The sequence below is a fragment of the Pipistrellus kuhlii genome, unplaced genomic scaffold, assembly GCF_014108245.1.
Source record: "Pipistrellus kuhlii isolate mPipKuh1 unplaced genomic scaffold, mPipKuh1.p scaffold_m20_p_11, whole genome shotgun sequence".
NCBI lineage: Eukaryota > Metazoa > Chordata > Mammalia > Chiroptera > Vespertilionidae > Pipistrellus > Pipistrellus kuhlii.
In genome coordinates, this window is record NW_023425416.1 from 6,279,826 (window position 1) to 6,305,922 (window position 26,097).

Below are 26,097 nucleotides of genomic sequence, written 5' to 3' on the forward strand. Positions count from 1 at the left end.
CCTATGCCTCCCCCTGTGATTCTAATGTATGAAATAAGCTGCAAACTGCCCTGCTCCAGAGCAGTGTCTCCATCCATGGAGATTTTGCTTCTTGGCAATTGTCAGTTTGGCTCAAAGAAACTCATTAATATCCTCTGCAGGTTTGGGCATTTCTTACCTCGACACAAAATAAGTCTTCCAACTCCCTTTCCGCCATTAGCTAAGGAGCGTTGATGGTGGTTACACATTCTTCAAAACCAAGAGAGAAGCACTGAGCTAGCAGGAAGGAGTTAGTCACCTCTGCCCTGCTGCTCTAAGCTGTTATTCATTGATACCGGGAAAACCCTGCGGGTCAGGGAAGGCATGGGGCCCGGGCCCTGGGGCAGGCCGCTGCTCAGCCTCATCCTCTGAGCCACCAAGTCCTGATTTCTAGGGAACTGCTTTTTCTGAGGGGAGTTAAGTATTTCCCCTGCCTGTACCTACACATCCCAAATTAACCACGTCTTTGTTTTGTGTTGTAACAGTCAGTGGCTCCCTAACTTATTTGGCATTTCTTAAATGAAGACACAAAAACAGTATTACTTCGCAGTCCTTCTCAGCACCCGCCAGGGGCCCAGAAAACCCCCAAACCAACGAACCAGGACGGAGCCAGCCCCGGGTCCACCAGCCCCGCACTGGTTGGGAGCAGTCTGCTCCTCTTTGCTCACCTCTAGTGATGTTGATACATATTTGTGCCCCAGAGAAGTTACAAACAACTTCACATTCTAGACATGATGGGTTTTTTCCAAGCAGCAGGAATACATTTCGAGTTAAGTCTGCAAATGATAAGGGGCTACCCGAACAAGCCAGACATCCCTTCTGTATCTCTGAGAGCAAAGCAGCTCACAGAAGTCATGTGGCCCGGCACTTCCGCTCCCGGGAATGCAGCCGAAAGAATTGAAATCAGGCGAAGGTGCATATCCACAGCATTTAGTTACCCACCATGTCATGCAATAATTACCCCTATTTATCCACCAACATTTGAACTAAACATGGCATATCCATGCATTGGACTATTATTCAGCCATAAACTGGATACATGATAGCCTCGAAAACACTATGCCAAATGAAAGAAGCCAGTCACCAAAGGACACATAACTGGATAATTGGATTTATATGAAATACCCAGAATAGGCAAACTCATAAGGCCAGAAATCAGATCAGTGGTTGCCATAGGGGAGGAGAGTAGGAGAGGAGGAGTGACTGCTTAACAGGCTCAGGATTTCCTTTTGGGGCAATAAAAATGTTTTGGGTTCATAAGGTAATTATTGCACAACATTATGGGTAATTTAATGACATTGAATTATACACTTTAAGATGGCTATATCATGCTTATTGTACCAGAGAGAGAGGGAGGGAAGAGGAGAGAGAGAGAGAGAAAGAGAGAGAAGAACAAGAAGAAGAAGAAGAAGAAGAAGAAGAAGAAGAAGAAGAAGAAGAAGAAGGAGGAGGAGGAGGAGGAGGAGGAGGAGGAGGAGGAGGAGGAAGAGGAGGAGGAGGAGGAGGAGGAGGAGGAAGAGGAGGAGGAGGAGGAGAAGGATAATGATAACAATAATAATATCAGGAAAGAATTTCTTTATTTTAAATTGTATTTTTCAATTACAGTTTACATTCAATATTATTTTGTATTAGTTTCAGGTGTACAGTATATTGGTTAGACCATCATATACTTCTCAAAGTGTTCCCCTCAATATTTCAGTGCCCGCCTGGAATTGTTATTCCAGTGTTATTGGCTGTATTCCCTCTGCTGAGCACTCTGTCTCTGTGACTGTGTTTGCCAGTTAGTGCTTATTAATCGCTGCATCTTATTTGCCAGTCCCCCAGCTCTTCTCCCATCTGGCAACCACCTGTCTGTTCTCTGCATCTATGAGTCTGTTTCTGTTTTGTTTGTTTATTTTGTTCTTTAGACCCCACAGATAAGTGAAGTCATATGGTATTTGTCTTTTTCTACTGACATTTCTCTGGGCATCATACCTTCTAGGTCTGCTGCCTCACGTGGTAAGGTTTCATTCTTTTTATGGCCAAAGAACATTCCATTGAATACATGCACCACCATGTCTTTATCTACTCGTCTGCTGATGGGCAATTGGGTTTCTTCCATATCTTGGCTTCTGTAAATAACACTGTGGTGAACATAGGGGTAGATATATTCTTTTGATTTGGAGTTTCTGGATTCTTAGGACATATTCCCAGAAATGGGATCACTGGGTCAAAAGGCAGTTCCATTTTTAATCTTTTGAGGAACCTCCACACTGTTTTCTACAGTGGCTACACCAAACTAAATTCCACCAACAGTACACGAGGGTTCCCTTTTCTCCACATCCTTGCCAGCCATTGTTGTTTGTGGATTTATTGATGGTAGCCATTCTGACAGATGTGAGGTGATATCTCATGTGGTTTAAATTTGCATCCAATGTTTTGTTTTGTTTTGTTGGTGTTGACTTGTATAAGTTCTTTATACATTTTGAACATTAATCCCTTGTCAGTTGTGTTATTGGCAAATATCTCCTGCCAACCAGTAATTGGTCTTTCCCTTTTGTCGATGGTTTCCTTTGTTGTAATCCCATTTGTGTATTTTTTCTTTTGTTTCCCTTGCTCAAGGAGATTTCTCAGAAAACATATTGCTAAGAGAAGTGTCAGAGATTTTATGACTGTGTTTTCTGCTAGGAGTTTTATGGTTTGGGGGTCTTAAATTTAAGTTTTTAATCCACTGGGAGTTTATTCTTGTACCTGGTATATAAGAAAGTGACCTAGTTTCTTTCTGTATTTCTTTCTATTTTGTTTTATTTTGGGTTTTTTTTGCATGTATCTGTCCATTTTTCTCAGGAAAGATTTTTGAGTGAAATTGGCTCCCGAACTCAAAAGGACAGCAGAGATAGGTCATCCCAGGACAACACATACCAGCTGCTGTGTCCTTGCTTGGCTGCTGGGAATACCATGATCGGTCCCTCCTACCACACAGAGATGTGTGACCTGGAGCAAGTCATATGGGCTTTCCAGGTCCCAGTTTCTTCATCTGAAAATGGAAATTATAGCTCCTGCTCACTCACTCCCTGCCTCCTCAGCCAGTCCTACCTGACTCTGCTACTGAAACACACGTGTTCCTCTGGGAGAGCAGGGGCCTCACCACCCTGTCCACGCTCAGCCTGGCCCCGGTTAGGAACCTGGTGGGTAGCTGCTGAATGGCCAGGCGAGCAGGTCACCTGGAGGAGAAAGGGTGTAGGGCCACCAGAGAGCGCTCCTCCAAGCCTGGAGGGGTCACTGGTGAGAAACGAAGCTCGTCCTCTCTGCTACCTGCAACCGGCCACCAGGACAAGAGGCTGGGACCTGCAGTCCTGGTGTAAGATGAAATGGGCCACGTGGACAGGTAATGACTTCCCTGACTTAAGTACTCAGTTACCTCTTGAGTCAGGGAAGGGACTAAATAATAGTTTGAAAACCATTTGGCCATTGTTTGAAAAGCATTCCATATTTGAGTGGGGTAGGTGATTAAAGTAAACAGACCATTAGGCCTTCGCAGACCTGAAATTCATCATCCCATTTCCATTCCTGCTGCAGGCGCCGCACACTGGCTGTTACGGGCTGTGCCAGGGCAGTGCTGTGGGTATCCCCGGCTCATCCCAGGGTGTCAGTCTTAAGGGGTGTCAGCCAGGAAAATGAGCAATTACTCAAGAAGATCTCCTTCTAGACACAATAGGCTCTATCAGATATGGGAGACCAGGACATCGCCTTTCCATACCTTGCACAACAGCCCTCTTTGCTTGGCCTCGCAGTGCACCAGGACCTGCGGCGAGGGCACCCGGTACCGCCGGGTGCTGTGTGTGGATGAGGACAAAGGCGGCGAGGTGCACGGCGGGCTCTGCGACCCCAGCAAGCGGCCTGTGGACCGGGAGAGCTGCAGCGTGCAGCCCTGCGAGTACATCTGGATCACAGGAGAGTGGTCGGAGGTGCGTCCGGGGACTCGGCGGTCAGTGGCGGCCCGAGGGGAGCAGGGTGGGAAGCAGGCATGCCCCTGAGCACAGGCCTCAGACAAGTCCCTCTGCCTTCCCGGCCAAGCCCCGTGTGTGTGCTGGGGAGGGTGCATGAGGGGGTGAGCTCCCCTCAACTCTTGGTTCTGTGAGTCACTTGATGCCCTGCTGGTATGATTAGAGAGACATCATAACCAGGGCTGCAATCAGAAGATCCTCTCCGTGCAGAAGAGAGTTACATGTAAGAAAACGCCTTTGTGCCCGGGAGGTGGCAGGGAGAGGCGGAGACTGCGGCACACTAGCACGTGTGTAACGGGACGGCTCTCTCCCACACGCGGAGGTCGTGCAGAAATGTGGGTCCAATCCTGATTTTTCAGGAACAGATACAGCCCGGGGTTTTATCTGAGGTCTCCTAATTTTAAAATGAGGACTCAGATTACTTGTTTGAAACATTGTGTGGGGCAAACCGAACACATTCATGGCCCAGATGTGGGTTGCCCATTTAAAAACTCTGCTTTAACAACTCCATTTATCAGGAACAAAATAATTTCCCATAATACCCAAGGAATCTCAAGGGTCTGTAACCTCCAGACCAGCTGTGATTTGCCCAGAAGAATCCAGAGGTGCGAAAGGGAGGACCGGGCTCCTGCAGAGGCGCTTGCTGTTGCCCAGGGCTCTCCGGGTCTGCGTGTGTGGAATTGTTTCTATGAAACTGGTCCTGACGTTTTTTCTAGCTTCGCCTCTCCATCCTCCTCTCTACTCCAGCGACTCTGCCTCCCTCCCAGGGGACACTGGGCAACGTCTGGAGACATGGCTGCTGGGGGAGGGGGATGCCCTGAAGTCTGGTGGTGACCAGGGTGCTGCCAAGCCTCCTGCTGTGCAGGGGAGTCAGTGGCGAGTTGTTATTCTGCTACAGGGATTTGGTCTCTAAGTCTGGAGTCCTTATTCCTGTAGCTTTAAAACCTAACCGTAACCCTTAAAGGATGACATAGGGAGAAGATTGAATTTTTAAAATTCCCAGATGTGTCACAGATTGAAAAATCTGCAAATGTACAAGCAAAGTGGAGGGGGCTGGAGACAGGACTTCACACAGGGCCACAGGGCCCTGTGAGGGGAAGGGGCCAGAGGACGGGGCCAGAATTATCTTCATGGCTCCTGGGCTCCTCCCTATGCTTGGCCTCCTGAATTTGGGGCTCCAGGGCCAGATCGGAAAGCGGAGTCCCAGGGCTGGTGCATTTTCCTGTGGGCCGGAAGGTGTCACTGAGGCCAGAAGCCAGCCCACATTCTAATTGTTTCACTTCACTGTTATTTCCCAGTTAGAAAAGCAACCCACATTCATGGCCAGCAGGTGACCCCAAAGCAGGGAGAATCGACAGGACCTCCCCCACCTCTGCACTTGCCCCTCACCCCCGCCCCTATGGGTGAGCTTCCTCCGCCTCTGAGCTCTGCTCTGAAATGCATTCGGGAGCCAGAGGCAGGGTGCATGCTTCCAGATCCTCTTTAGATGTGGAGGCCTCCGAATAAACCCTGACCATATTTGGGTTCAGTTCCACCAGCCACTGCCTATCAGCCACCGTGTCCCCATTCATGGCTGCGGGCTGCTCCCTGAGTGGTGATGCTCAGGACCAGCCTTGGCAGACACACAGCCCTGCTCAGATTCACGCGGACTGAGGTCACCGCACCACGCAAGCCCTGGGTACACGCTCCCACCGCAGCTCGGCCAGGGCAGCCCTCTGCCGTCTGCCCGCACGTGAGACACCCCAGCTGGGCCTCACACCCCCGGCCTGGCGTCAGTTGGGTCTCTGGCGTCTGAACAGCGGCTGCCAAAGAAGGAAGAAACGTGGGCAGCGACAGCTCCGAGCCCCGGGAGGTGCCATGCATGCCTGCGGCAGGCCTGTCCCTCCTGCCTCTGGCAGGCCTTCAAGGACAGCTCCCTCCCTGGAGCAGTGTCAGGAGGAAGCCACGTGGCGCAGAGCACAGCTCGGGGGTGAGGAGAGAGCAGGCTGTGGCTTCCAGAGTGCACAGAGCTAAGGGGCGCTTTGGGCCTTCGGCCCAGAGAAGCAGCCACGCCGGCCACTGCTGGACGGTCCCCGAGGCCCCCCTCGGACAGCTGTGCTCTCGGGCCTCATGCTCCGCTGAACTCAGGGGCACCGGCACAAGGGACGGCCAGTTAGGTGGTGACTTGGACTAAAAATACCTTCAAAATGAAGTTCATTGTCATTCCGATTTACTTTTAAATAGTATCGATACATGAAATACTTCGCTGGGAAAGTTGAACCGCGTATAAAATCAATAACCAATTAGGTGTCCCATCACGGAGGGGGACACTAGTGAGGTACTGTTTCTTCTCCTTTTCCGTGCCATGGGCATGTCCAATGCACGCTGATCATGGCAGATGAGCTCAATGGCTGCATGACTGAGAGACAGACAGACAGAGAAGCAGAAAGGCAACATGTTGGTCACTCTATGTAGCCAGGGAGAGAGAGGGGAGGGAAAGGGTGGCGGTCAGATGGAAAGGCAAACCCCATGGAGCAGAAGAGGGGCCTGTCCCCTGTGGCTACGCGCTCAGGTCGGACACTCGGGCCAGACGGCTCGGGCTCTCTGCGTCCTGCTCGGTCAGCTCTCTGACCGTTTGGGAAAGCCAGGGTGTGGGCTGTGGAGGCTGTAAATGGAGCCAAAGACAGCTGGAGCTCTCTCTCACCCCTAACCCCCTCTCCCCTGGAAACCCACAAAGGTGCTTGAAGCACCCAGGCACCCAGTGGGAGCACAGACGTAGGAGGTCCCTGTCTCCTGCGTGCTGGGGCTCGGCATGGCCACCTGCCCAGCCTCTCCCTCACCCCCTCTCTCCTCAGTGCTCGGTGACCTGCGGGAAGGGCTACAAGCAGAGGCTGGTGTCCTGCAGCGAGATTTACACCGGGAAGGAGAACTATGAGTACGGCCACCAGGCTGCCACCAACTGTCCTGGCACACAGCCGCCCAGCGTGCAGCCCTGCTACCTGCGGGAGTGCCCGGCCTCCGCCACCTGGAGGGTGGGCAACTGGGGCAGCGTAAGTACACGGCCGAGCTGCCCAGTCACGGCGTGTGGGGTGGAAAGCCCCGCCCTCACATAGCCTGCCTGACCCCCCCCCCCCGCCATCCTCCTTCCAGAAGAGACCTGGTCAGGAACGCCCTGAGCCACCTCCCAGCCCAAAGACCTTGGGCAAGGGCCGGACTTCCGGGCCTCGGTTGCCTCGCCTGCTGCGGGAAAGAAAGGTTTAATACAGAAAAGGCACTGACGTCAGAGTGTCGCATGTTAAGTTGCATACAGTTTCCACGATGAAAAAGTAAAAAGCACCTAGAACTCTGTGGCTGAGCAGCTGGTGTGGCCTAGGCCTTCTGCATTGGGAAGTAGTCCTGTCGTGTAAGGGGTACAAGGGAGAATTTTTATTTATGTTTTTTTTTTTAATAGATTTTTATCAGCTTCAGAGAGGGAGAGAGAAACTTCAGTGATGCGAGAGAATTGTTGATCGGCCACGCCCCCCATTGGGGATCGAGCCACGTGCCCTGCCTGGGTGAACTGTGAGATCCTGGCTCATAGATGGACACTCAGCCACGGAGCCACACTGGCCGGGCCGAGGGAGAAGATTTTAAACGGGGGCTGCCCCGGCTCCCTGCAGTTCTGGGTCACTCGCCCGGGCTAACATAGCCTGTTATGGCAGTGATCGGGCAGAAGCATGGGCGTCGCTGAACCCTGGCTCCGCCAGGACCCGGAACCAGTTGGCCATGGGAGCCCTGATCTCTGCTCTGCACGGAGCAATGGCGTCACTCTCCGAGGGTCGCTGTGAGACTGCAGTGAGAACAGAAGTGTGTCACACCCTATGTGCACATGCATGGAACTGAGGGTGGCAGGCCTGCTTAATGGTAGAAGTAAAACTCAGCGCGGGGAGGGGCCCACAAAGTGCTCGATAGTCAGCTGTTGGTTTCAGCGGCCGAGGGTCTGCCGTGACCTGTGCCCGCCGGCCGCCTGACCCCGCTGTCCTCGCAGTGCTCCGTGTCCTGTGGCCTCGGGGTGCGGCACCGGTCCGTGCAGTGCCTGACCAACGAGGACCAGCCCAGCCACCTGTGCCCCGCCGAGCTGAAGCCGGAGGAGAGGAAAGCCTGCCACAACCTCTACAACTGTAAGTCAGCGAGTGAAGCCGCCTCTCTGGAGCCCGACAACAGCGGGTGATGTGTGTGTGTGTGTGTGTGTGTGTGTGTGTGTGTGTGTGTGTGAATATATTTTTATTGATTTGAGAGAGAGAGAAACATCAATGATAAGAATCATTGATCGGCTGCCTCCTGCATGCTCCCTACTGGGGATCGAGCCCACAATCCTGGCATGTGCCCTTAACCAAAATCGAACCTGGGACCTTTTAGTCTGCAGGCCAGTGCTCTATCCACTGAGCCAAACCAGCTGGGGCTAAAGAACGGGGTTTTCTGTTCACTTGTTTGCCTGCCCACTTCAGAAATAAGCCATGTATTTTAGAGAAACCGTCCCCTTTGCCGACACACCCAGCCCGGGGCGTCTCAGCCACGTGGCCCCTCGTGTTTTCCAGGCGAGCTGCCCCAGAGCTGCCGGGAGGTGAAGCACCTGAACGGCGCCACGGAGGATGGGGAGTACTTCCTGACCGTCCAGGGGAAGCTGCTGAAGGTGAGGCGGCCGTCCTCTCCCTCACGCCTGGGGCCCGAGGGGCCAGGCCTGGGGCCCACTCTGAGCCGCCCCCCGGGGAATCCCGTCTGCCTTCCAGATCTTCTGCGCAGGGATGCAGTCCGACCACCCCAAGGAGTACCTGACGCTGGTGCGCGGGGACGCCGAGAACTTCTCCGAGGTGTATGGGCACAGGTAGGCGGCTCGGCCCGGGAAGCCCAGCCCTGCGGGTTCCCGGATGCCGTCCATCCATCCGTCCGTCCTCACCGGAACCTTCTCTCCGGCTTGCAGGCTGCACAACCCGACCGAGTGTCCCTACAACGGGAGCCGGCGGGACGACTGCCAGTGCCGGAAGGACTACACGGCAGCCGGCTTCTCCAGCTTCCAGAAGATCCGCATAGACCTGGGCACCATGCAGATCATCAGTAAGCGCGGGGTGTCCCGTGGGGGTGCTCATCTGTCCTCCCCCTCGGACAGCCTGGCCGCTGAGCCCGGTGCCCAGGAAGCCCGAGGGGACAGGATCCCCTGTCCTGACCCTGGGGGTGGGGGGTGGCTGCTCCCCCGCTGGGAAGGTGCCTGCACATCGGGCCCTCAGACCTGTAATGACGAATGGATGGAGGCGATGGAGACATATTAAAGGGGCCCCTTGCAGTGGGGGAGTCAGAGCAGCACCCCCAAAAGTGACATCAGAATGGAGGCCTTGAGGTCAAGCAGGGGTGAGCAGTGACATCAGAATGGAGGCCTTGAGGTCAAGCAGGGGTGAGCAGGCACTGGGGACCGTGTGGGCACGGCCCCCACACACAGTGCACGCACACACAGGCGTACAGCTACACAAGATAAACGGAGCACACAATTCCCTTTTAAACCGGCCTGCGCGTGGGCTGGTTTTATACTCTGGCCAGCACTGTGTTTTTGTTAGGGACATTTATCATGGGAGTGGTACCGCAGCTCCAATAGCCAAACACGGGCCCCTGAACAGAGGAAACACAGTGATGAATAATTAATTTCCCTCATTAACAGTATTGCACTCTTTCCTCTTGAGGTGTGTTGCACTTGATTTGTACCAAGATATCTCTAATGGCTTTTAGCTGGGCCATTAGGGCTAATAACAGGGGTCTGCCATTTCTCACTCAGATGCCCCCCTGCCCCCAAAGATAAGGCCCAGGGCTCCTGCCAGGGCCCCTTTCCTGCAGAACCAGGTGAGGGGTCCCTCAGACGTCCCTCCCACCACAATGTGGTCAGCTGCAGGAAGGTTCCAGAAAGACAAGGCAGCAAGGTCCCCCAGCGGCAGCTTGTGCAGGTGGATCCAGTCTGCCTCCTGACCCGGTCACCTTCCCCTCCCAGAGCTGGTCTCAGGAGCTATAAGACAGTTAAAAACACGAGCCCTTGGCTTTATAGGCTTTTAAAAAAGACTACAAGTTAGCCTCAAACTTGAGAAACTGCCATTAATACTTTCAAGATGTGGGTTCCAATTGCTCCACATTTTGGCAATAACACAGCGTCCGGGCCACGGGAGGACAGAGGAGGCCTCGCGGAGTCACTCCCTGGAATCACCTTCCTCACTTCCTTCCCTGGTCCCGGGGCCTCGGTGGCCATGACCTGTCTCCCCCCCTCCCCCCACCCGCCCACCTCCCGCCACACACACACACACACACTCTGTGTAAGGGACGCGGTTCACACAGGATTCATACGGTCACCTCCACCCCCTTTGGGGGCTCTGTGCTGCGAGGAGACAGGGCTGACACAACCCGGGGAGAGGCGGCTCTCAGACCCGCCACGAGGGAGAAGCCAGACACATCTGGATGCCTTTGCTCACTAATCACACTGTGTTTTTTCCCTCCCACTCCCTTATTGTTTCTTTCACTGTCCTTATTCCCTTCTCTCTCCTCGCTAACATCCGGCCCCTCCCCGCCTCTTTCTCCCCCCGCTGTCCCCTCTCCTCTGCCTTTGACTCTCCTCCGAACTCCGCAGCCACGGACTTACAGTTCGCGAGGACCAGCGAAGGGCATCCGGTGCCCTTTGCCACCGCGGGGGACTGCTACAGCGCCGCCAAGTGCCCGCAGGTATGTGCCGGCCCGGCCCGCTGGCTGCCGGAACGCAGGCAGAACAGCTGTTCTGGGGCAAACTGGTCTGGGCCCCGGGAGCCCTTCAGATGCTCACAGCTCCCCACCCAGCCTCCTTTCGTTCCCAGGAGTGATTCCTAAGGGACCGGCCACAGCCAAGCGCCAAACCTCCGCATTCAGCAGAACGCACCGATTGCAATGCAAACATTTAGACATACATTACATGTGGGCTAGCTAGCAGCGTGGTAAAGCACATGATAATAAAATTAATGTTACGAAGCCAGGGGCATGCTGGTAGATGCTGAATGGCTGGCTCTCCGAGAAAGAAAAGAACAGCCCTTGCGATTCCCGTAGTGCCCATACCTCCCGCCCGCATGGCTGATTTCCAGCATGGGCACGATGTCCCTCAATGGAGATCTGGGGACACAGGCGTTCAGCTCCCAAAAGCCGGTGCAGAGGACTCCAACACCCCCGCCGACCATTCACAGCCCTGGCTGGTGTGTGGATGGAGAGGCAGTCGCCGACCTCAGACGGGTGAAACGCTCAGACCAGGAGCACACACACACGCACACACACCCTCTCCCCCGCAGGCCTCCTGCCCACGCTCCGGGCCACAGGTCTTAGCCCTCCTTCTGCAGCATCGGCCTGGCTGTCACACCAGCCGGGGCTGCTTCGGGAGGACAGCCGCCAGTCTTTGCAGGACAAGCGAGGAGCGAGGCGGTGGGCAGGAGAAGGTGGCCCCCGGGTTTCCTCTGGTTCGCAGGAGGCCGGAGTCTCCCCTCTGCCTGTGCACCTCGGAGAGCCCGGGGCTGGGGCTGCCTCCGGAATCCCGGGGTGGATTTATACCCCGCCACAGGGACCGTCCACACAAACACATCCGAATCTTCCTTGAAGGCCGTGTTTTCTCAGCCCCGAGCTTTAGAAAGCATTGCTAAAGGTTTCAGAGACCTGAAGAGGAAGCTCTCAGAGGAGAAAGAAAATAAACAAAGGGCGTGAGGGTGAAAGGGGCCTTTTCTCCATTACCGGGGACTGGAGACTTTTGAAGTGCGGTGTCTTTAGAGCAGTTTGGGTCTTCAAATACCCCCTGTGAGGGCTGCCTTTTAGCAGCGAATAGACCGACCCTCTGCACTGCCTTTGTCAGCTGACTCAGGGGTCTCTCTTTTCTGTGTGCGCATCTTTTGGGGGAGCTTAAATAACGAGTGAATTCCCCTTCATCTATCCCACTGACTTAGAGACAAATGAGCAGGTTGATTTGCTAAATCCTGACACTGAAACGGTGAGCAAACCCAAAGCCAGTGAGAGGCTCATTGGTGTTTTTTCCCAGCCCTTTCTCCAAACCATATTGGGGACTTAGAGAATTCTTTTTTCCCCCCAATATATTTTATTGATTTTTTTACAGAGAGCAAGAGAGAGGGATAGAGAGTTAGAAACCTTGATCAGCTGCCTCTTGCACCCCCCCCCCCCCACTGGGGATGTGCCTGCAACCAAGGTACATGCCCTTGACCGGAATCGAACCTGGGACCTTTCAGTCCGCAGGCCGAAGCTCTATCCACTGAGCCAAATCGGTTTCGGCAAGAATTGTTTTCCTTTATAGAGCACCGACGAGATGAATGAGTGAGTTTTCAAATCGGTTTTTCGGGAAAGGTCTGGAAAGCAGGGCTGTGCGAGCTACTCAAGGATGGTTCATCCTCTGACCCAGGATGCTCTGACCGTCTGCTTTTTCTGCCTTCTCCACCGCTGCCACTTGGGGATTCACTTATCATAAGGGGGTGGGGGTCCCCAAGAGCCCTCACCTGAAGATATACCAGAACATGTATATCTTTTAAATCATAGCCCAGTGGATGCCACCTTGTCATTAACTGCCTGAGGCTGGTATTGGTAGTCTTTATTGTTTACTAGGCTCCGGGCGCTGTGCTCAGCATCTGCAAGTCAGCATCTCATCTGACCCCCACAGCGTCCTGTGAGAACACTCCCTGCTCACCAACGGGGACGCTGAGTGTTGAAAGGCTGGGTGACTGTCCTGACGGGGCACCGCGGAGGCTGGGTGTGACCCCAGGTGTCGGAGTGTAAATGGCAGCCCTGCCTGTCTGGCTGATCCTGTTTCCAGGCAGGATTTCTGCTATGTCCACTCGCGTCTGAGCGGAGAGCAAACCCTGAGGGGTGTCCCTCTCAAAGCTTTCTGGGTCATTTAGTGTTTGCGAGGTGCTTCATTGCTGTTTCCCTTTTAAACCGGCCACAGAGGTAGTGGCTAAAACCCTCCTGCCTCCGGACCCTGAAGATGGGCCTTGGGACAAGGATGCCCCTGACTACAGCGAGAAAGGGTAGAGCTTTTGCCCCCTGGCAGTCCTCAGCTTTAGCGCTGGGACACTTGCTGCCAATCAAATCCCTGAACCGGAAAAGGAGGAGAGAGCAGGAGGGCGTGTTCCATTCAGGGGTGTCACCTGCTCGGAGAGGGCAGCCCAGACGCTGGACACCAGGTCAGAGAAGTTGGAGGGGGGTGTGTGGGGGGGTGACTTCCTGGGCTAGTAGCCAGGTCAGCCGCCTGCACCTCCTAAGGGCTTTGGCATCTGGGCAGATCAAGTCCACCTTCTGGGATAGGCCGGGGCCTGGGAAGCAGGATGGGGAGGGAGAAACGAGAGGAGTCCTTGGCAGCGGTGTGGCCTGGGCATGAGAGGGGGTGTGGACCATCCTGGGGCAGAAATGACCGAGAGAGAAGGAAAGTGGCCCGCTGGGCACTCCAGCCGGCAGAAGCCAGTGTCTGGGGACCGCAAGGGCGGCTCTGCCTCGGCACAGCCGCTCAGACACTCAGATTAACCACCACCAACCCTAGGGGCTGTCACAGAGCAATCGCAGGGCACATTTTAAGAGTTCAGCCACTCTGCCAGGTAGCGAGTTACCACCTAACCCCCTCCTATTCACGAGTTAGATCAGATCACGGTTATGTGTGCACCAGGAACAGGAAGTGCAGGCTGCCCCTGGGGTCTGACAAATGTCACAGATCGGAACCTCGTTCAGCCTGGACGTGGAGACACCTGCCAGGAAAGCGAACCTCCCGCTCAGTGTTGCCGATCCGCGGTAGCTGCCCGCTGACCCCAGAAAACAGGACTGTGAATTACCTCCACCGCAGACAGGCAAACCGGGGTCCCAGGGGCTGAACACCGTGCCAGGGTCTCCCATTGCCCTGAAAAAGCGCTGAGTTTACATTCGGGCTGATGGGGCTCTAGCCGCCCTCCTTGCGTTACTAAGGCTTTTGACAAAGGCCTGGGTGGTGAGGTTCAGGAGCAAGCGTTCGCTCTGAGCGTGTTCATGGGGATCATTTCACTCGGGAACTGCTCTCGTGGAGCAAACCTCTAGAAGAAACCATTTTTAATTTTTTTTTTATTAAGGTGTTAACATATGTGTCCTCATCTCCCCCACTGTCCTCTACCCCCCCCCCCCCCCACTCATGCCCTCACCCCCCTGTTGTCTGTGACCATTGGTTAGGCTTATATCCACACATACAAGTCTTTGGTTGATCTCTCCCCCTTACCCCCACCCTCCCCTACCTTCCCTCTGCAAAGCTGTTTTTTGAAAGAGAGAGAGAGGAGACAGAGACGTATTGGGAAAACCAGGAGAACAGCTAGCTCTCTGCGCCGCCTCCTTAGGAGGAAATATGGAAACAGCCTGGAGCCATGTATCCAAAGGAGCCCCAGTAGCCTGGAGAGGGGGCCGCGCGCGCCCTCTGCTGGCCGCCCCGGAGCCGTGCCGCTCCTTTGAAGTCCCGCCCCGCTGTGCTCAGTACCCAGTGCCCTGTATGGGGAGCCAAGCCCGGGAAGCTTTGGCAGCCGAGGTCTTGTTAGAAAAATTACCTTGTGGCATTTTGTTCCTGAAAGAATCTGGTAATTACGGTCCACGTCAGGGTTGCTGCGTTAGTTGAGAGCGAAGACTTTGAAGTCAGGAAAATAACGTGGGTTGGACTTGCATGGCATCCTGAAGAAGCCAAGCGGCTCTGCTGGGCCTCAGTTTCCCCATCTACGAAGAAAGCTCCTTCATGGAGCTCTCTCTGTGATGGATGAGATGATGCTTGTAAAGGGTCTGGCCCAGACCTACTCCCTCTCACCCAACCCCCCCAAAAAAACCCCTTCATAATTAATAGCTCGTTAAGAATTACCACCGTCTCCTTTCCACGTTCCCTTTGACTGTGCAGCCTTTGCTTGGGATGTCCCATGGACTGACAATCATTTTCGCTGGCCATTTTCCAGGGTCGTTTCAGCATCAACCTTTACGGAACAGGCCTTTCTTTAACCGAGTCCGCCAGATGGATCTCACAAGGGAACTATGCCGTCTCCAACATCAGGAAGTCACCGGTAAGGGGCCGCGGGGGGGGGGGGGGGGGGGCGTGCTGGGTGTCTCTGTCTTCCCTCCCTTCCTACCCCTGCCCTAGGTTGTATGTATGTGCTGTCCCTTTCCACAAACCATTTTGCAAAGGGAAAGAGTGTGTGGGTGAGCATTCTCCGTGGGGATGTGAGCGGGCACCTGCAGGCGGTGAGTGGGTGCTGGCCCGGAGGCTGGGAGCAGCAAGAAGCCACCCAGCAAGTGTGAGCACCGGTCACCGAGCAATTAGCCAACATGAGGGTCCCTTTCGTGAGCTTAGGGTAAGGTGACCAGACATCCTGCTTTTGGCGGGACGGTCCCAATTTTTAACATTTTGTCCCGCGTTCCATGGCGTTTTAAAAAAGTCCTGATTTCAAAAATCTGGACTTTTTTAAAACGCTGCGGGACAAATTGTTAAAAACCGGGACTGTGGGCCTGTGACAGGAACCTGGCCCAGGGACAAGTGGGGAACGGCCCATGGTCCCAGGCTGACCCCCGCCATGGCCCCTGTCCAAGGCCTCCTCAGGTCTGTGAGGAGGGGAGGGGGAAAGAAAAGAGAACTGGAAATGGCGTGTAGAGCTGCCAGACAGAATACAGGATGCCCAGTGAAATTAGAATTTTAAATAAACAAGGAAACTTTTTTTTATTATTAAGTCTTCAACATCACATGCGGCATATTTATTGTAAAAAGCATTTGTTGGTGATCTGAAATTCACCCCTGGTGGGGCATCCTGTATTTTTATTTGCTGATCCTATCAAATCAGAATATAAAGGAGCAGCTCAATCTGCTTCCCCTCGGGAAAGACAGCTTCATCCCATTGTGACTTCCCAGGAAAATCTGAGTTTCCCAGTGCCCCTGTTTTAAGCTGCAGTTATATTTGTGTCCATGAAAAAAAGAAAAAGAAAAAGAAAAGAAAAACATATTCTCACTCCGTCTTGTCTCAGCCAATCAGCTACCTCTAATTAGATTGATTGCACATAAATTAATCATTACATCTTTTTCCTTGCACTGAAGGGGATGGAGAGAGCGGAGAGCAGCACACGCCTGCTCTGAAATTATAATGCTCTTCCCTACCCCTGCCCTCCAGGGCCTACATATTATTATGTTTCAATGACCCAGAGGAACAAAAAACTAATTAACTGCCCAAAACATGGTTCGACATGAAGCATCATTATGTAGGAAACCATCTATGTAAACTGTGATACAAGTTTCAATCCTGTTAGGCAGCCAAAGTCAATATCTCAGTTTTGTTCACACAACTGACAATAGTTACAGCCGGGAGCGCCACCTTGTGGAAACAATGATTACTACCGGACAAGATCCCCTGGCTGCGCCCCAAGCTTTGGGCTCCATTTCCCCTGTGCAGGAGGGAATGGGTTCCACAGTTGCCTGTCAGCATTTTCCTTTTAAATCTTGGTGTTCCCCAGCAGTTCAGAGAGCCTGCACTCAAAACAATCGCCAGGGTGTGTGGGGCATTCCGTATGCCTCTGGAGCCAGACTGAGCCACCGCTAGCCACAGGCAGCCCCTGCAGGGAACACCGCTCTTCCCGCACTTGGAAAAAAAACTTCTATCTTATTTCCTTCTCGAAGCATCACAGCAAGCATGGGGCATGAGAGGTGGGACTAAATACACAGGATGGAAATCTGTGACTTTATTCAAATTAACGGTCCCCACATCAGTGATTCTCAGACCAGACCCTGCGTCTGCACCACCTCCGGGGCTGCCTGGGGAGGCCAAAGGGACATCCTGACAGTGTCCCCTGGGGCAGAGGGCTTAAGCTGGCAGTCGGACATCCTTAGTGCTGTGCTCGCCAGCCATGGGCTGGGCTTCTGGGTGAGCAGTCCTCCCCCTGTGGGAGCACACTGACCACCAGGGGGCAGCTCCTGTGTTGAGTGTCTGTCTCCTGGTGGTCAGTGAGCATCATAGCGACCAACTGTTCCGCTGTTCGGTCTATTTGCATATTACCCTTTTATCATATAGGATTACCCAACATTTTCTCAGTCCTGAGGCTGGCCATAGTTTTTAGGAGCTGATGGAGGTGGCAAAGGAAGCAGGCTTCCTTGAGATGATCGTGGAAGGCCAGGGACTGCAGGCTGAGCCCAGGCTGAGCCTGGGCCCTCTGGTATCCACAGCACCATGTGGATTTTGTCCACATGGGACCCCACCCCACCCAAGAAAGGAAAATGAGCATGCTCCAGCCCCAGAGCTGCTGGCTTCGCTAAGGCACCAGGAGACCTCCCCTCTCCCATTGGCTGAGGAAACAGAGAAGGTGGGGAAAGTATGAAATATAAACTGTCCTTAATGGCGCAGAGCGTCATTCATCTTAACATATGTAAGAGCTTACACCAGCCTAGCTACCACATGTTCGTTGAAGTCATGGGGCTTATTTCTAGAAAGCTCCATTTGCTTTAGGGAAGAAATAAATGCGGTTGGTGCTTCTGAAATGCTGGAAAACAGACCCTTATCTCAATAATAGGGACTGTTTCCATGGCAACCACTTTATGCTATGCATCTCCCCAGTACATTTTGTTGTTGTTGTGTAATAAAAATAAGTTTGGGGTTAGTTTTTATCTAAATCACATTAGCAGAGTCCCAATTAGTAAAATAAGATGACAATTGCAAAGTCATTATCAACGGTTTTACAAATACCAGCCTTTCCTCATCTCCATGACAACAGGCAATGATGGAGATGCACAGAGGAAATACACCCTTATGATACAGACAGTGAATATTCCACAAGTACTAGGTTAAGTACTAGGCCACGCACTTCACATGCCTTCATTGATTTACCGCAAACCTGTCAGGAGACACTAATATCACTCCCATTCCCAGGTGCCCCGGGCTTACAGTTACTTAAAAATGCAGCACTGGCCCCACGCTGCCGTCAGGTACTCTCTCCACCGGGTCAGGAGAGAGTTTAGGTGAAGCTCAAGCTTTGATGAGACAGAGGCATTCTAGCATGTTGGCATCCTACGACCACCAGCCCAGTTCTCAGCCTGGGCGAAGGCTCCTGGCTAGAAGCTTGGTCTGGTGCCAGATCCAGTTGCTGGTGTCAGACTCGCTCCAGAACTCACATGGGCCTTAAACCAGAACCATCGGGGTGATAGAAACCCCCAACTCATCTCACTCATACCCCAAGGCATGCACATGTGAGAGAGAACATAATTTGTCCTTTTTACTTGTTAACTTGGCAAAATTCTATGACTACTAAGAGTATCCTCATTTGCAAGACACTTTCCTAATTTGGCCATAAGAACCAAATATCCATGGCCTTTGACCCCGTTCTGGGAATGTAACCCAAATGCAGGCATGCGATGGTCCATCACAGTGTTACTCTCAATAGTGAACGGCATATGGGAAACATCTAAGATGCCAAACGCTGTGCCCAGTGGAGGGGTAGAGGGGTACTGTGATATGATGAACTCACAGTGTGCGAGATGCCGCTTAAACAAGTTCTTCCTTGCATGGTGAAGAGTTAGGAGAACTTAGGAGCAGAGTGATTCGAATCCAAGATCAAAAAGAAGAGTTCGCCTCAGTCTCATTCATTCATTCATTCATTCAACAAATGCATATTTAGTATCACTGAGCCACGCAGGCTCATAATGTGAGTGTATGAAGGTGCTGTTTATTAACTACTAGAGGTCCAATGCACGAAAATTCCTGCAAGAATGGGCCTTCCTTCCCCTGGCTGCCAGCACCGCCTTTGCTCCAGCCAAGAGCTGCCTTTCTGCCTTCCCACACTGCCCAGAGACCCAGAGTAGCTGGGGTGGTGTAGAATGCCTGCATAGTCACCATGGAGATGACTCAAGCATCCCAACCCCACTACTCGGCGCCTGTTTATGCAAATTAACCCACCATCTTTCTTGACTTAATTTGCATACTCACTCTTGATTGGCTGATGAACGTAGCGAAGGTGCAAGCAATTTGTATATTTCTCTTTTATTAGTGTAGATTGCATTGTTTTCCATATTTCCCCTGGAAACCTGTGTTTGCCTACCCTGGAGACTCTGGGATCTTAACTTGGCAATGCCTTGCCAGCCTGGGGCTCACCTTCTGGCAGGAAGACAGATGTAAAGGAGGAACTGCCTAACTTTACAGGATGCTGTATAGCAGTAACTGGGTCAGAAAGGCATGTCAAGGGAAGGACCGCTGGGCTGGGTCCTGAAGGACTTTCCAGTCAAAAGTTGGCCTGACCCAGTGCACACAGAGGGCAAAGGAGGAGAGCGCTCCAGGTAGACGCACATGTGTCAAACACAAGGCCTGCGGGCCAAATCCGTCCCGCCAGGCCTTGCAATGTGGCCCGCACCACGCTGTCATCACTGCACTCCGCTGCGTTTCCATCACAATGACAGTTTATGACTGTTCAGTAAACCATTCGGCCCGCGATGTAGGCTGGATTTTAGATTTTGGCCCCTTCTCTGATTGAGTTCGACACCCCTATGGTAGAGGAACGACATGTGCTCAGGCCTAGGGTAGAGAGCACGTCAGAAAAACAGCCCACGGAAACTCAGAGCTGCAGCAGGGCAGGGTAGAGGGAAGTGATGGTATCTGGAGTGGACACACAGGACTATAGACCAGGGGTGGAGAATGTCTGACCCTGCCAAGGCATTGGCGGTGAGTTAATCACATGTTCGACCAAATGTACAGGCTGACTTTAAAGTTGATAATTTTGTGTGGCCCCAGAATGATGCTATGACTATCCAAATGGCTGCTGGCAGAGAAAAGATTCCCCACTCCTGCTCTAGATCAAGGGTTAGAAAACTTTCTCTGCGAAGGACAGGTTTACTTTCTCTGGACATGTTTATTTGGCTATTACAATCGAACAAGATTTCATGAGTGAACTGTTTCCATTCTTGGCTAACAAAGGAGCCACTTTGAAACTTATTTATTACTCATCACATTTTTTTATTTTTACAAAGAAATTATGCTTCGGTGAGATACTCCCTTTTAAACATTTTGATCTTGGGGCATTGCTTGCCCGGGAGTCGGGAACACTGTGATGAAGGCCGAGTTTGGTAACACCGGTTTAGCAGTGGTCGCCAACCAGGGACCCACAGACCAGTGGCCTGTGGGGTCCAAAAGGTTGGCGACTGCTGGTTAAGAGTGTTTTCTCCTCGCACAGCTGTGATGTCATTGTGAAATAAAGCCCAGGCTTTGCTCTCTCAATTTGATAATGGGATAATCAACACATCACTGTACCTTAAAAGTGTAGCATCCAGAGTCCACTTTTCTTCTCTTCTTGTTTTGACACTAGTAATAAAAAATAAAGCAGAATGTTATGATATAGAATACCCCTGGCACTCAAAACACTGTCGACTGAAGAGGTGTCACTGTGATTGGCATTGTGCAGAGTAGCAATATAGAGAGCTGTCCAAGCTACTCAACACTGGAATGAACAAGGCCACATTTCAATAAAACCTTAGGGGCAGTGAAACTTGAATTTTATAAAATTTTCACATGCCAAGAAGTATTATTATTATTATTATTATTATTATTATTATTTGCTTCATCTAATCTGTTTAAAAGGTACTCATGCCCTGATTGGTAGCTCAATTGGTTAGAGTGTCATTATGATGCTCCAAGGTTGTGGGTTCGATCCCCGGTCAGGGCACATACAAGAAGCAACCAATGAATGCATCAATAAGTGGAACAAGAAATCATTGTTTCTCTGTGTCTCCCTTTTCCTCTCTTTCAACATTAATAAACAAAAAATAAAAGAAAAACGTCAACTCTATGCTTGACCTGTGGGCCATACGGAAGTGGGTGGAAGCTGCACTGAGCCCACGGCCGTCACCCCAGCTTCACCCACAGTGAGGTGCAGGTGCCACTGCTTTTAGGAGGCCTGCTCCTATGTGTGCAGAAGTGATTGCCTGCAGAGCCAGGGCGTGCGCTGGACACGCTAGCCAAGCGGGGAGTCTCATGGCATGCATCTGCTTGCAGGATGGCACCCGAGTCGTGGGGACATGCGGTGGTTACTGTGGGAAATGCACTCCCTCCTCAGGCACTGGCCTGGAGGTTCGGATTTTATAGTTAAGGTAAGTAAGTTCTGTCTGACTGTCTGTCTGTCTGTCTACATTCTTTCTGTAACCTAATGAGTAACAAATGTGGCCAGGTCCGTTGCCCCCAGATAAGGGACTGTCCTGCCTTTTCCTCCCCTGCTCATCTGCCCTCCACTCTGGGATCTGAGGCTTCCTGTGTCAGCTTTGGCTACAGAGCTGGTTAAAGTGCTGCCACTCAGCAGGCCCTGCCTCAGGAGGACCTGAATCTGGGCAGGAATCTGTGTTTTTAGGACAGAGAATTCTGATGTGGGTGACACAACCTTTGCGAATGCTGCTGGGAGTATTGTAATAATAACACTTAGGGAGTTCCCTGCGCCCTGACTGTGTGCCGGGCTCCACGCTCAGCAGGCATCATTTCATGGAATCCTCACAAGAGAGCCACACATGGGCCTGTGATCCTCGTTTGACAGATGGAAGTCGCAGCCCACACAGTAGGCAATTTGCCTGTGGGCACGATGAGTCCCCTTGGCAGAGCCTTGGCATGTCCTGCACCAGAGCCCCTGCCCTCCTGACTGCACTGTGGCACACACTTTGGGTGCAGTTGGGAGCTCGTTAAACACGCAGAATCCCAGGTCTCATCTTAGACCCGTGAAAGCAACATCTGCATTCAAATAATCCCCAGGAGAGTCGTGCTTGTGGAAGCTTGGCAGCCCCTGGTCTAACCGCATTACACCGACAGGTGCCTTCTCTGCTGGGCAGAGGGTGGAGTCGGTCCCCCTTTTTCTTGCCTCAGTGCCTTCAGCCACAAGGGAAGAACTCAACCCGCTCGTGTGACCCACCCACTAGCTACCGTCCAGTTTCCAGCAGCCCATGGTCCTGGGAAGCTCCTTAAAACCCTGACACAGGGGAACCTAGTGGTCACTTATAAAGCAATATTTCCAGGTTCAATTAAACATCTAAATTCAAAATGATGACCTCAAGTTAGGATTCCTTCTTTGCAAGAGGCAAAAGACCAAAAGGAAACGTACTGTCTTAAATAACTCAGCCATTCAAGCAGTGGGCTGGCTTCAGGCATGACTGGATCCAGAGGCTCAAGCTGAGTCATCGGGATTCATTCCTTCTCCATCAATCAGCAATGCTTGCCTCTTAAACGACTTCCTTCGCAGGGAGGCCATCTCTCCGCACTGTGGCCCCTGGCAGCTCCAGGCTCACATCACCCTTAAAGCTCATGGTCCCAAGTAAATGCTCATCTCCAGCATCCATTCTGCACAGCAACTCTGGCTCTGATTGGGTCACATGGCCACTTCTGAACCAATCACAATGTCCAGGAAATGGAGCTCATGTACCCACCTAGAATCGGGTGATTGACAGCTTCATTTAGAGGAGACATAGTTCCTAATGCATAGGGATTTGTTATCGGAAATGGGGAGACGGGATGAAGGCAGACATAGTCAGCAAGTATCCACCAGAGATCCCCATTATATGTGTGTTTATATACTTTACCTAAGGTAAAGAGATGTTTGCATGTGTTTTACATAACATTTACTTGTACATAGAAGGAAATATACCAGTATGAGAAGAGCATTCTCTCAGGTGGGAATTTCCAGCTAGTGACTTTTTATTCTTTATGCTCCCCTGAAATCTACAGGTATTTTATAGCAAACACACATTACTTGTAAAATCTAGGAATAATGTGTGATTGTTCATTCTGCATGTGAAAAGTATGGATTGCTTACGCTTGACTTTTGACATTTGAGACAGAAGATTGACCTTTCTTGGTTGGCTCATCTGTTTCAGGTGCCCTGAAGAGGAAGCCGTGATGGACGGATGAAGGATAGTAATGCAATACCTCCACCTAAAATCTGGGCGTGTGTGTGCGTGCGTGTGTGCGTGTGTGGACTTGTATGCTTGTGTGTGTGTGTGTGTGTGTGTGTACATATACATATGCATATATAAACCTATATATACACACCCATATCTCCGGATATGGGTGTGTATATTTGTGGAATGTCCTAATGATGTAAAGTTTAATATTTATGTTTGAAATTATTTATTGTGATGTAATATTTTTGTACGTAAAATGATTCTATTATGACTGCCTTTTGCAATATTTTGTTCCTTGCAGTCAGACCACTGCATTTTACGTACTCTACATTATATGTAGTATTATGACAAAAGTGATCCTTCATTATCACGGTACACCATTGTTTACTTTCTATATGTAAATCTTTTTATTGCTCATTTTTTTAAAAAAAATTGTAATTTGTTTTTGAAAACAATCTAGCTATCATCAAGGTGCTACAGCGGTATTTGCCATTTCTATGAAAGCGTCGTTAGCCAGTCAGGAATGTAGTGATGTCACAGATTGTTCCAGCTATGAATTACATTAAGTATCTGTTCAGTTTCATGTGAACTCTGGGAACAAAATTGCTGCCTTGGTGCTACTATTGTATTATTTAAGTGATCTTCAGACTCAGAAATGCAAACACTTTTAATAAGGGAGGAACCGAAAGACATTGTCCCATGGACGGAATCACTTGGCCAGAATGAGACCAGCTGTTTACCCCACTTCCGGACATGTCTTTCTTGGAAGAGAGCTGTGCTCTGGTCTTTTCATTGCGATTGTTGTGAATATGCTTTGCTTCAGTTCATGGTGCCTCAGTCCCTCCGTGTGAAAATGGAGGGCCCCTCAAGCAGCGTCATTCCAGAGGCCTTGAGAAAGAGAGGTCCTCTCAGCGTTTCGCTAAGGTTTTCTGAAATGACGCCCGAGTTTACCAGATGCGAGACGAGGGTGCATACGTAGGACGCTGGCTTCAGCACCACCAGAGTGCTGGGAAGTTCAGAGCCAGGTGCTTAGTCATTGCCTTTTGCATGAACACATTGGCTGGCAACACGCCTTTCCCTCCGGCCGCGAGCGCAGGACCCTGCCAGCATTCATGGCTGCTGCGGTGACCGGCATTGGTGACAAGACAGGACCTGTGGGGAACCGGGTTCCCCAGGCTTTCTGACCGTCCATCACCCCAGTCTGCCACGTCTCTCCAAATGGAAGTGCCAAAGCCATCGTCCTGCTGCCTTCCAACCCGACTGGAGGGAAGTCATTGCCAACGCCCCCTGGCAGGCCCTGCCAACGTCCACAAACCAAAGAGATGAAGAAAAGCCTGGCAGCATCCTCCGTGCCCCGGAACTCCAGAGCGTGCCAGGAGAGGGTAGACTCTGTATGAATACGTGCTGTTCTCCATTGTTAACACTTTGCAAAAATATAGTATATATGAATAAATACCGTGACCACGTCCAAACACTTGTGTTCCACGTGGTTTCTGGACTCTCGTTCCAGTGGGAATGAAAATGTCTCTAGTTTTTAAGATTGCCAGGTTGAGGAGAAATGCAGAGTTCCTAATCTCAGCAATGACAGCTGCTATTTTAGAGACAGATAAGGGATGGGGACTGTCCCCAAGTCTGTCTTTTTATCACTCACATCAGTGGAAGTGATTCTTCCAAAAATCAGAGACATAAACCTCTTACCTGTGTGACAGAGAACAAATGAACTAATGAACCAGGTTTAAGTGGGATTTGGGAGCTTAACTGTCCATTTTTTAAAACAGTAATTTCTACACGAAAGACTCGTGGAGTCTATAGAAATGAGAGCTTTTCGAAGAAGTCTAATGGCAAGTGGACATTCACCATGTACCAGGCCCTTTACTGAATTCTTCAGCTCATCCCCACGACTACCCAGGAGAGCAGGTAACAAATTGTCGTCGTCCTATGGAGAAGGAGACAGCGTCTTTGAGATGCAAATAGGCCTCGGTCACAGGTCACAGACAGCTTAAAGGGCAGCCCCCAAAGAGCTCTGACTTAGTGAGACACAGGCCCTCACATTGTGCAGTGGAGGGGGGGACCACATGCCCATTGGGGTCATGTTCAGTGATTGACAGGTTAGGTTGGAACAGGGACAGTTCCCACAACAGGAGAGTTCTGTCATCCGAAAAGGGCAGATGGGATGAAGACAGTCTGGAGCAGCAGGTGTCCAGTCTAGATTCCAATTGTGTGCGTGTGTGTGTGTGTGTGTGTGTGTTATACACACGCCTATGTGCATGTGTGTGTTTGTATGCATATGTCAAGTCTCCATGTCCCATAGCTCACACCACAGTCCCAGTCCCCTTCCGGTCATTCCTCAACATCATCTGAACCTCGCTTCTCATCCTTCCCCTGACACCTGCTAACTGAATGATCTCGAGCCTTGTGAAATGAGGCTATTGATAGTCCTCCCAGCAGCCCTGCAGGATTGGGTGTTTGCCGAAGCCCCTCTGAGCCTGCACCGTGGTGCCAGGAACAGCCCTCAGAATGGGCATGATTGGCAAGGTTAAGCTGACGGCAGAGAAGGCACAGGTTGGGGCCAGTTGGGAGCGGCGTTCAGCGGCTAATCCCAGAGCCTGCCTGTAGCGGCTTACACGCTGGAACACATGTGTCAAACACAAGGCCCGCGGGCCAAATCAGTCCCGCCAGGCCTTGCAATGTGGCCCGCACTACGCTGTCATCACTGCACTCCGCTGCGTTTCCATCACAATGACAGTTTATGACTGTTCAGTAAACCATTCGGCCCGCGATTTAGGCTGGATTTTAGATTTTGGCCCCTTCTCTGATTGAGTTCGACACCCCTACGCTGGAAGGTGCATCTCACTGATGTGTAAATTAAACCTGGAGGAGGGCAGTTCCACAAGATCCTCAGGGATGGAGTTCTTTCTCTGTATTTCTCAATTTTCCATATTCAGTGGTGGCTGCTGGAGCTCCAGTGATCACTCCCAAATTCCAGGCAACAAGGAGGAAGAAGGGATGGTGGGTGTGTAACAGGTGGCCTGGCCCCAGATCTCTGCCCATCTTTGTAAGAGGATTTCCAGAAGCCTCACCCACAGATTCCGCTTGTACCTGCTCAGCCGGAATTGAGCCCTATGGCTGCCCCTGGGCTGGGGACACGGGGGAAATAGGGCATTTCACAGAGAGCACGGTCACACTGCAGGACACGAGGAATCT

General features: G+C 51.6%; 1 protein-coding gene across 9 annotated transcripts in view; it reads left to right on the top strand.

Annotated features, from left to right (window-relative positions):
* The window catches only part of ADAMTS9 (ADAM metallopeptidase with thrombospondin type 1 motif 9), a 155,636-nt gene extending 131,271 nt beyond the window's left edge, over nt 1–24,365 (top strand). For 8 of the 9 annotated variants that reach the window (XM_045578960.1, XM_045578958.1, XM_045578961.1 and 5 more), the window contains 10 exons: nt 3,792–3,965; nt 6,839–7,033; nt 8,011–8,143; nt 8,561–8,655; nt 8,753–8,847; nt 8,944–9,077; nt 10,624–10,715; nt 14,957–15,061; nt 21,011–21,105; nt 22,867–24,365. In XM_045578960.1, coding sequence (XP_045434916.1) covers nt 3,792–3,965; nt 6,839–7,033; nt 8,011–8,143; nt 8,561–8,655; nt 8,753–8,847; nt 8,944–9,077; nt 10,624–10,715; nt 14,957–15,061; nt 21,011–21,100 — 1,113 coding nt within the window. In that variant the 3' untranslated portion in view covers nt 21,101–21,105; nt 22,867–24,365. The remainder of the gene's footprint in view (nt 1–3,791; nt 3,966–6,838; nt 7,034–8,010; nt 8,144–8,560; nt 8,656–8,752; nt 8,848–8,943; nt 9,078–10,623; nt 10,716–14,956; nt 15,062–21,010; nt 21,106–22,866) is intronic. The other variant, XM_036430618.2, reaches the window with a different exon arrangement.
* The last annotated feature ends 1,732 nt before the right edge of the window (nt 24,366–26,097 follow it).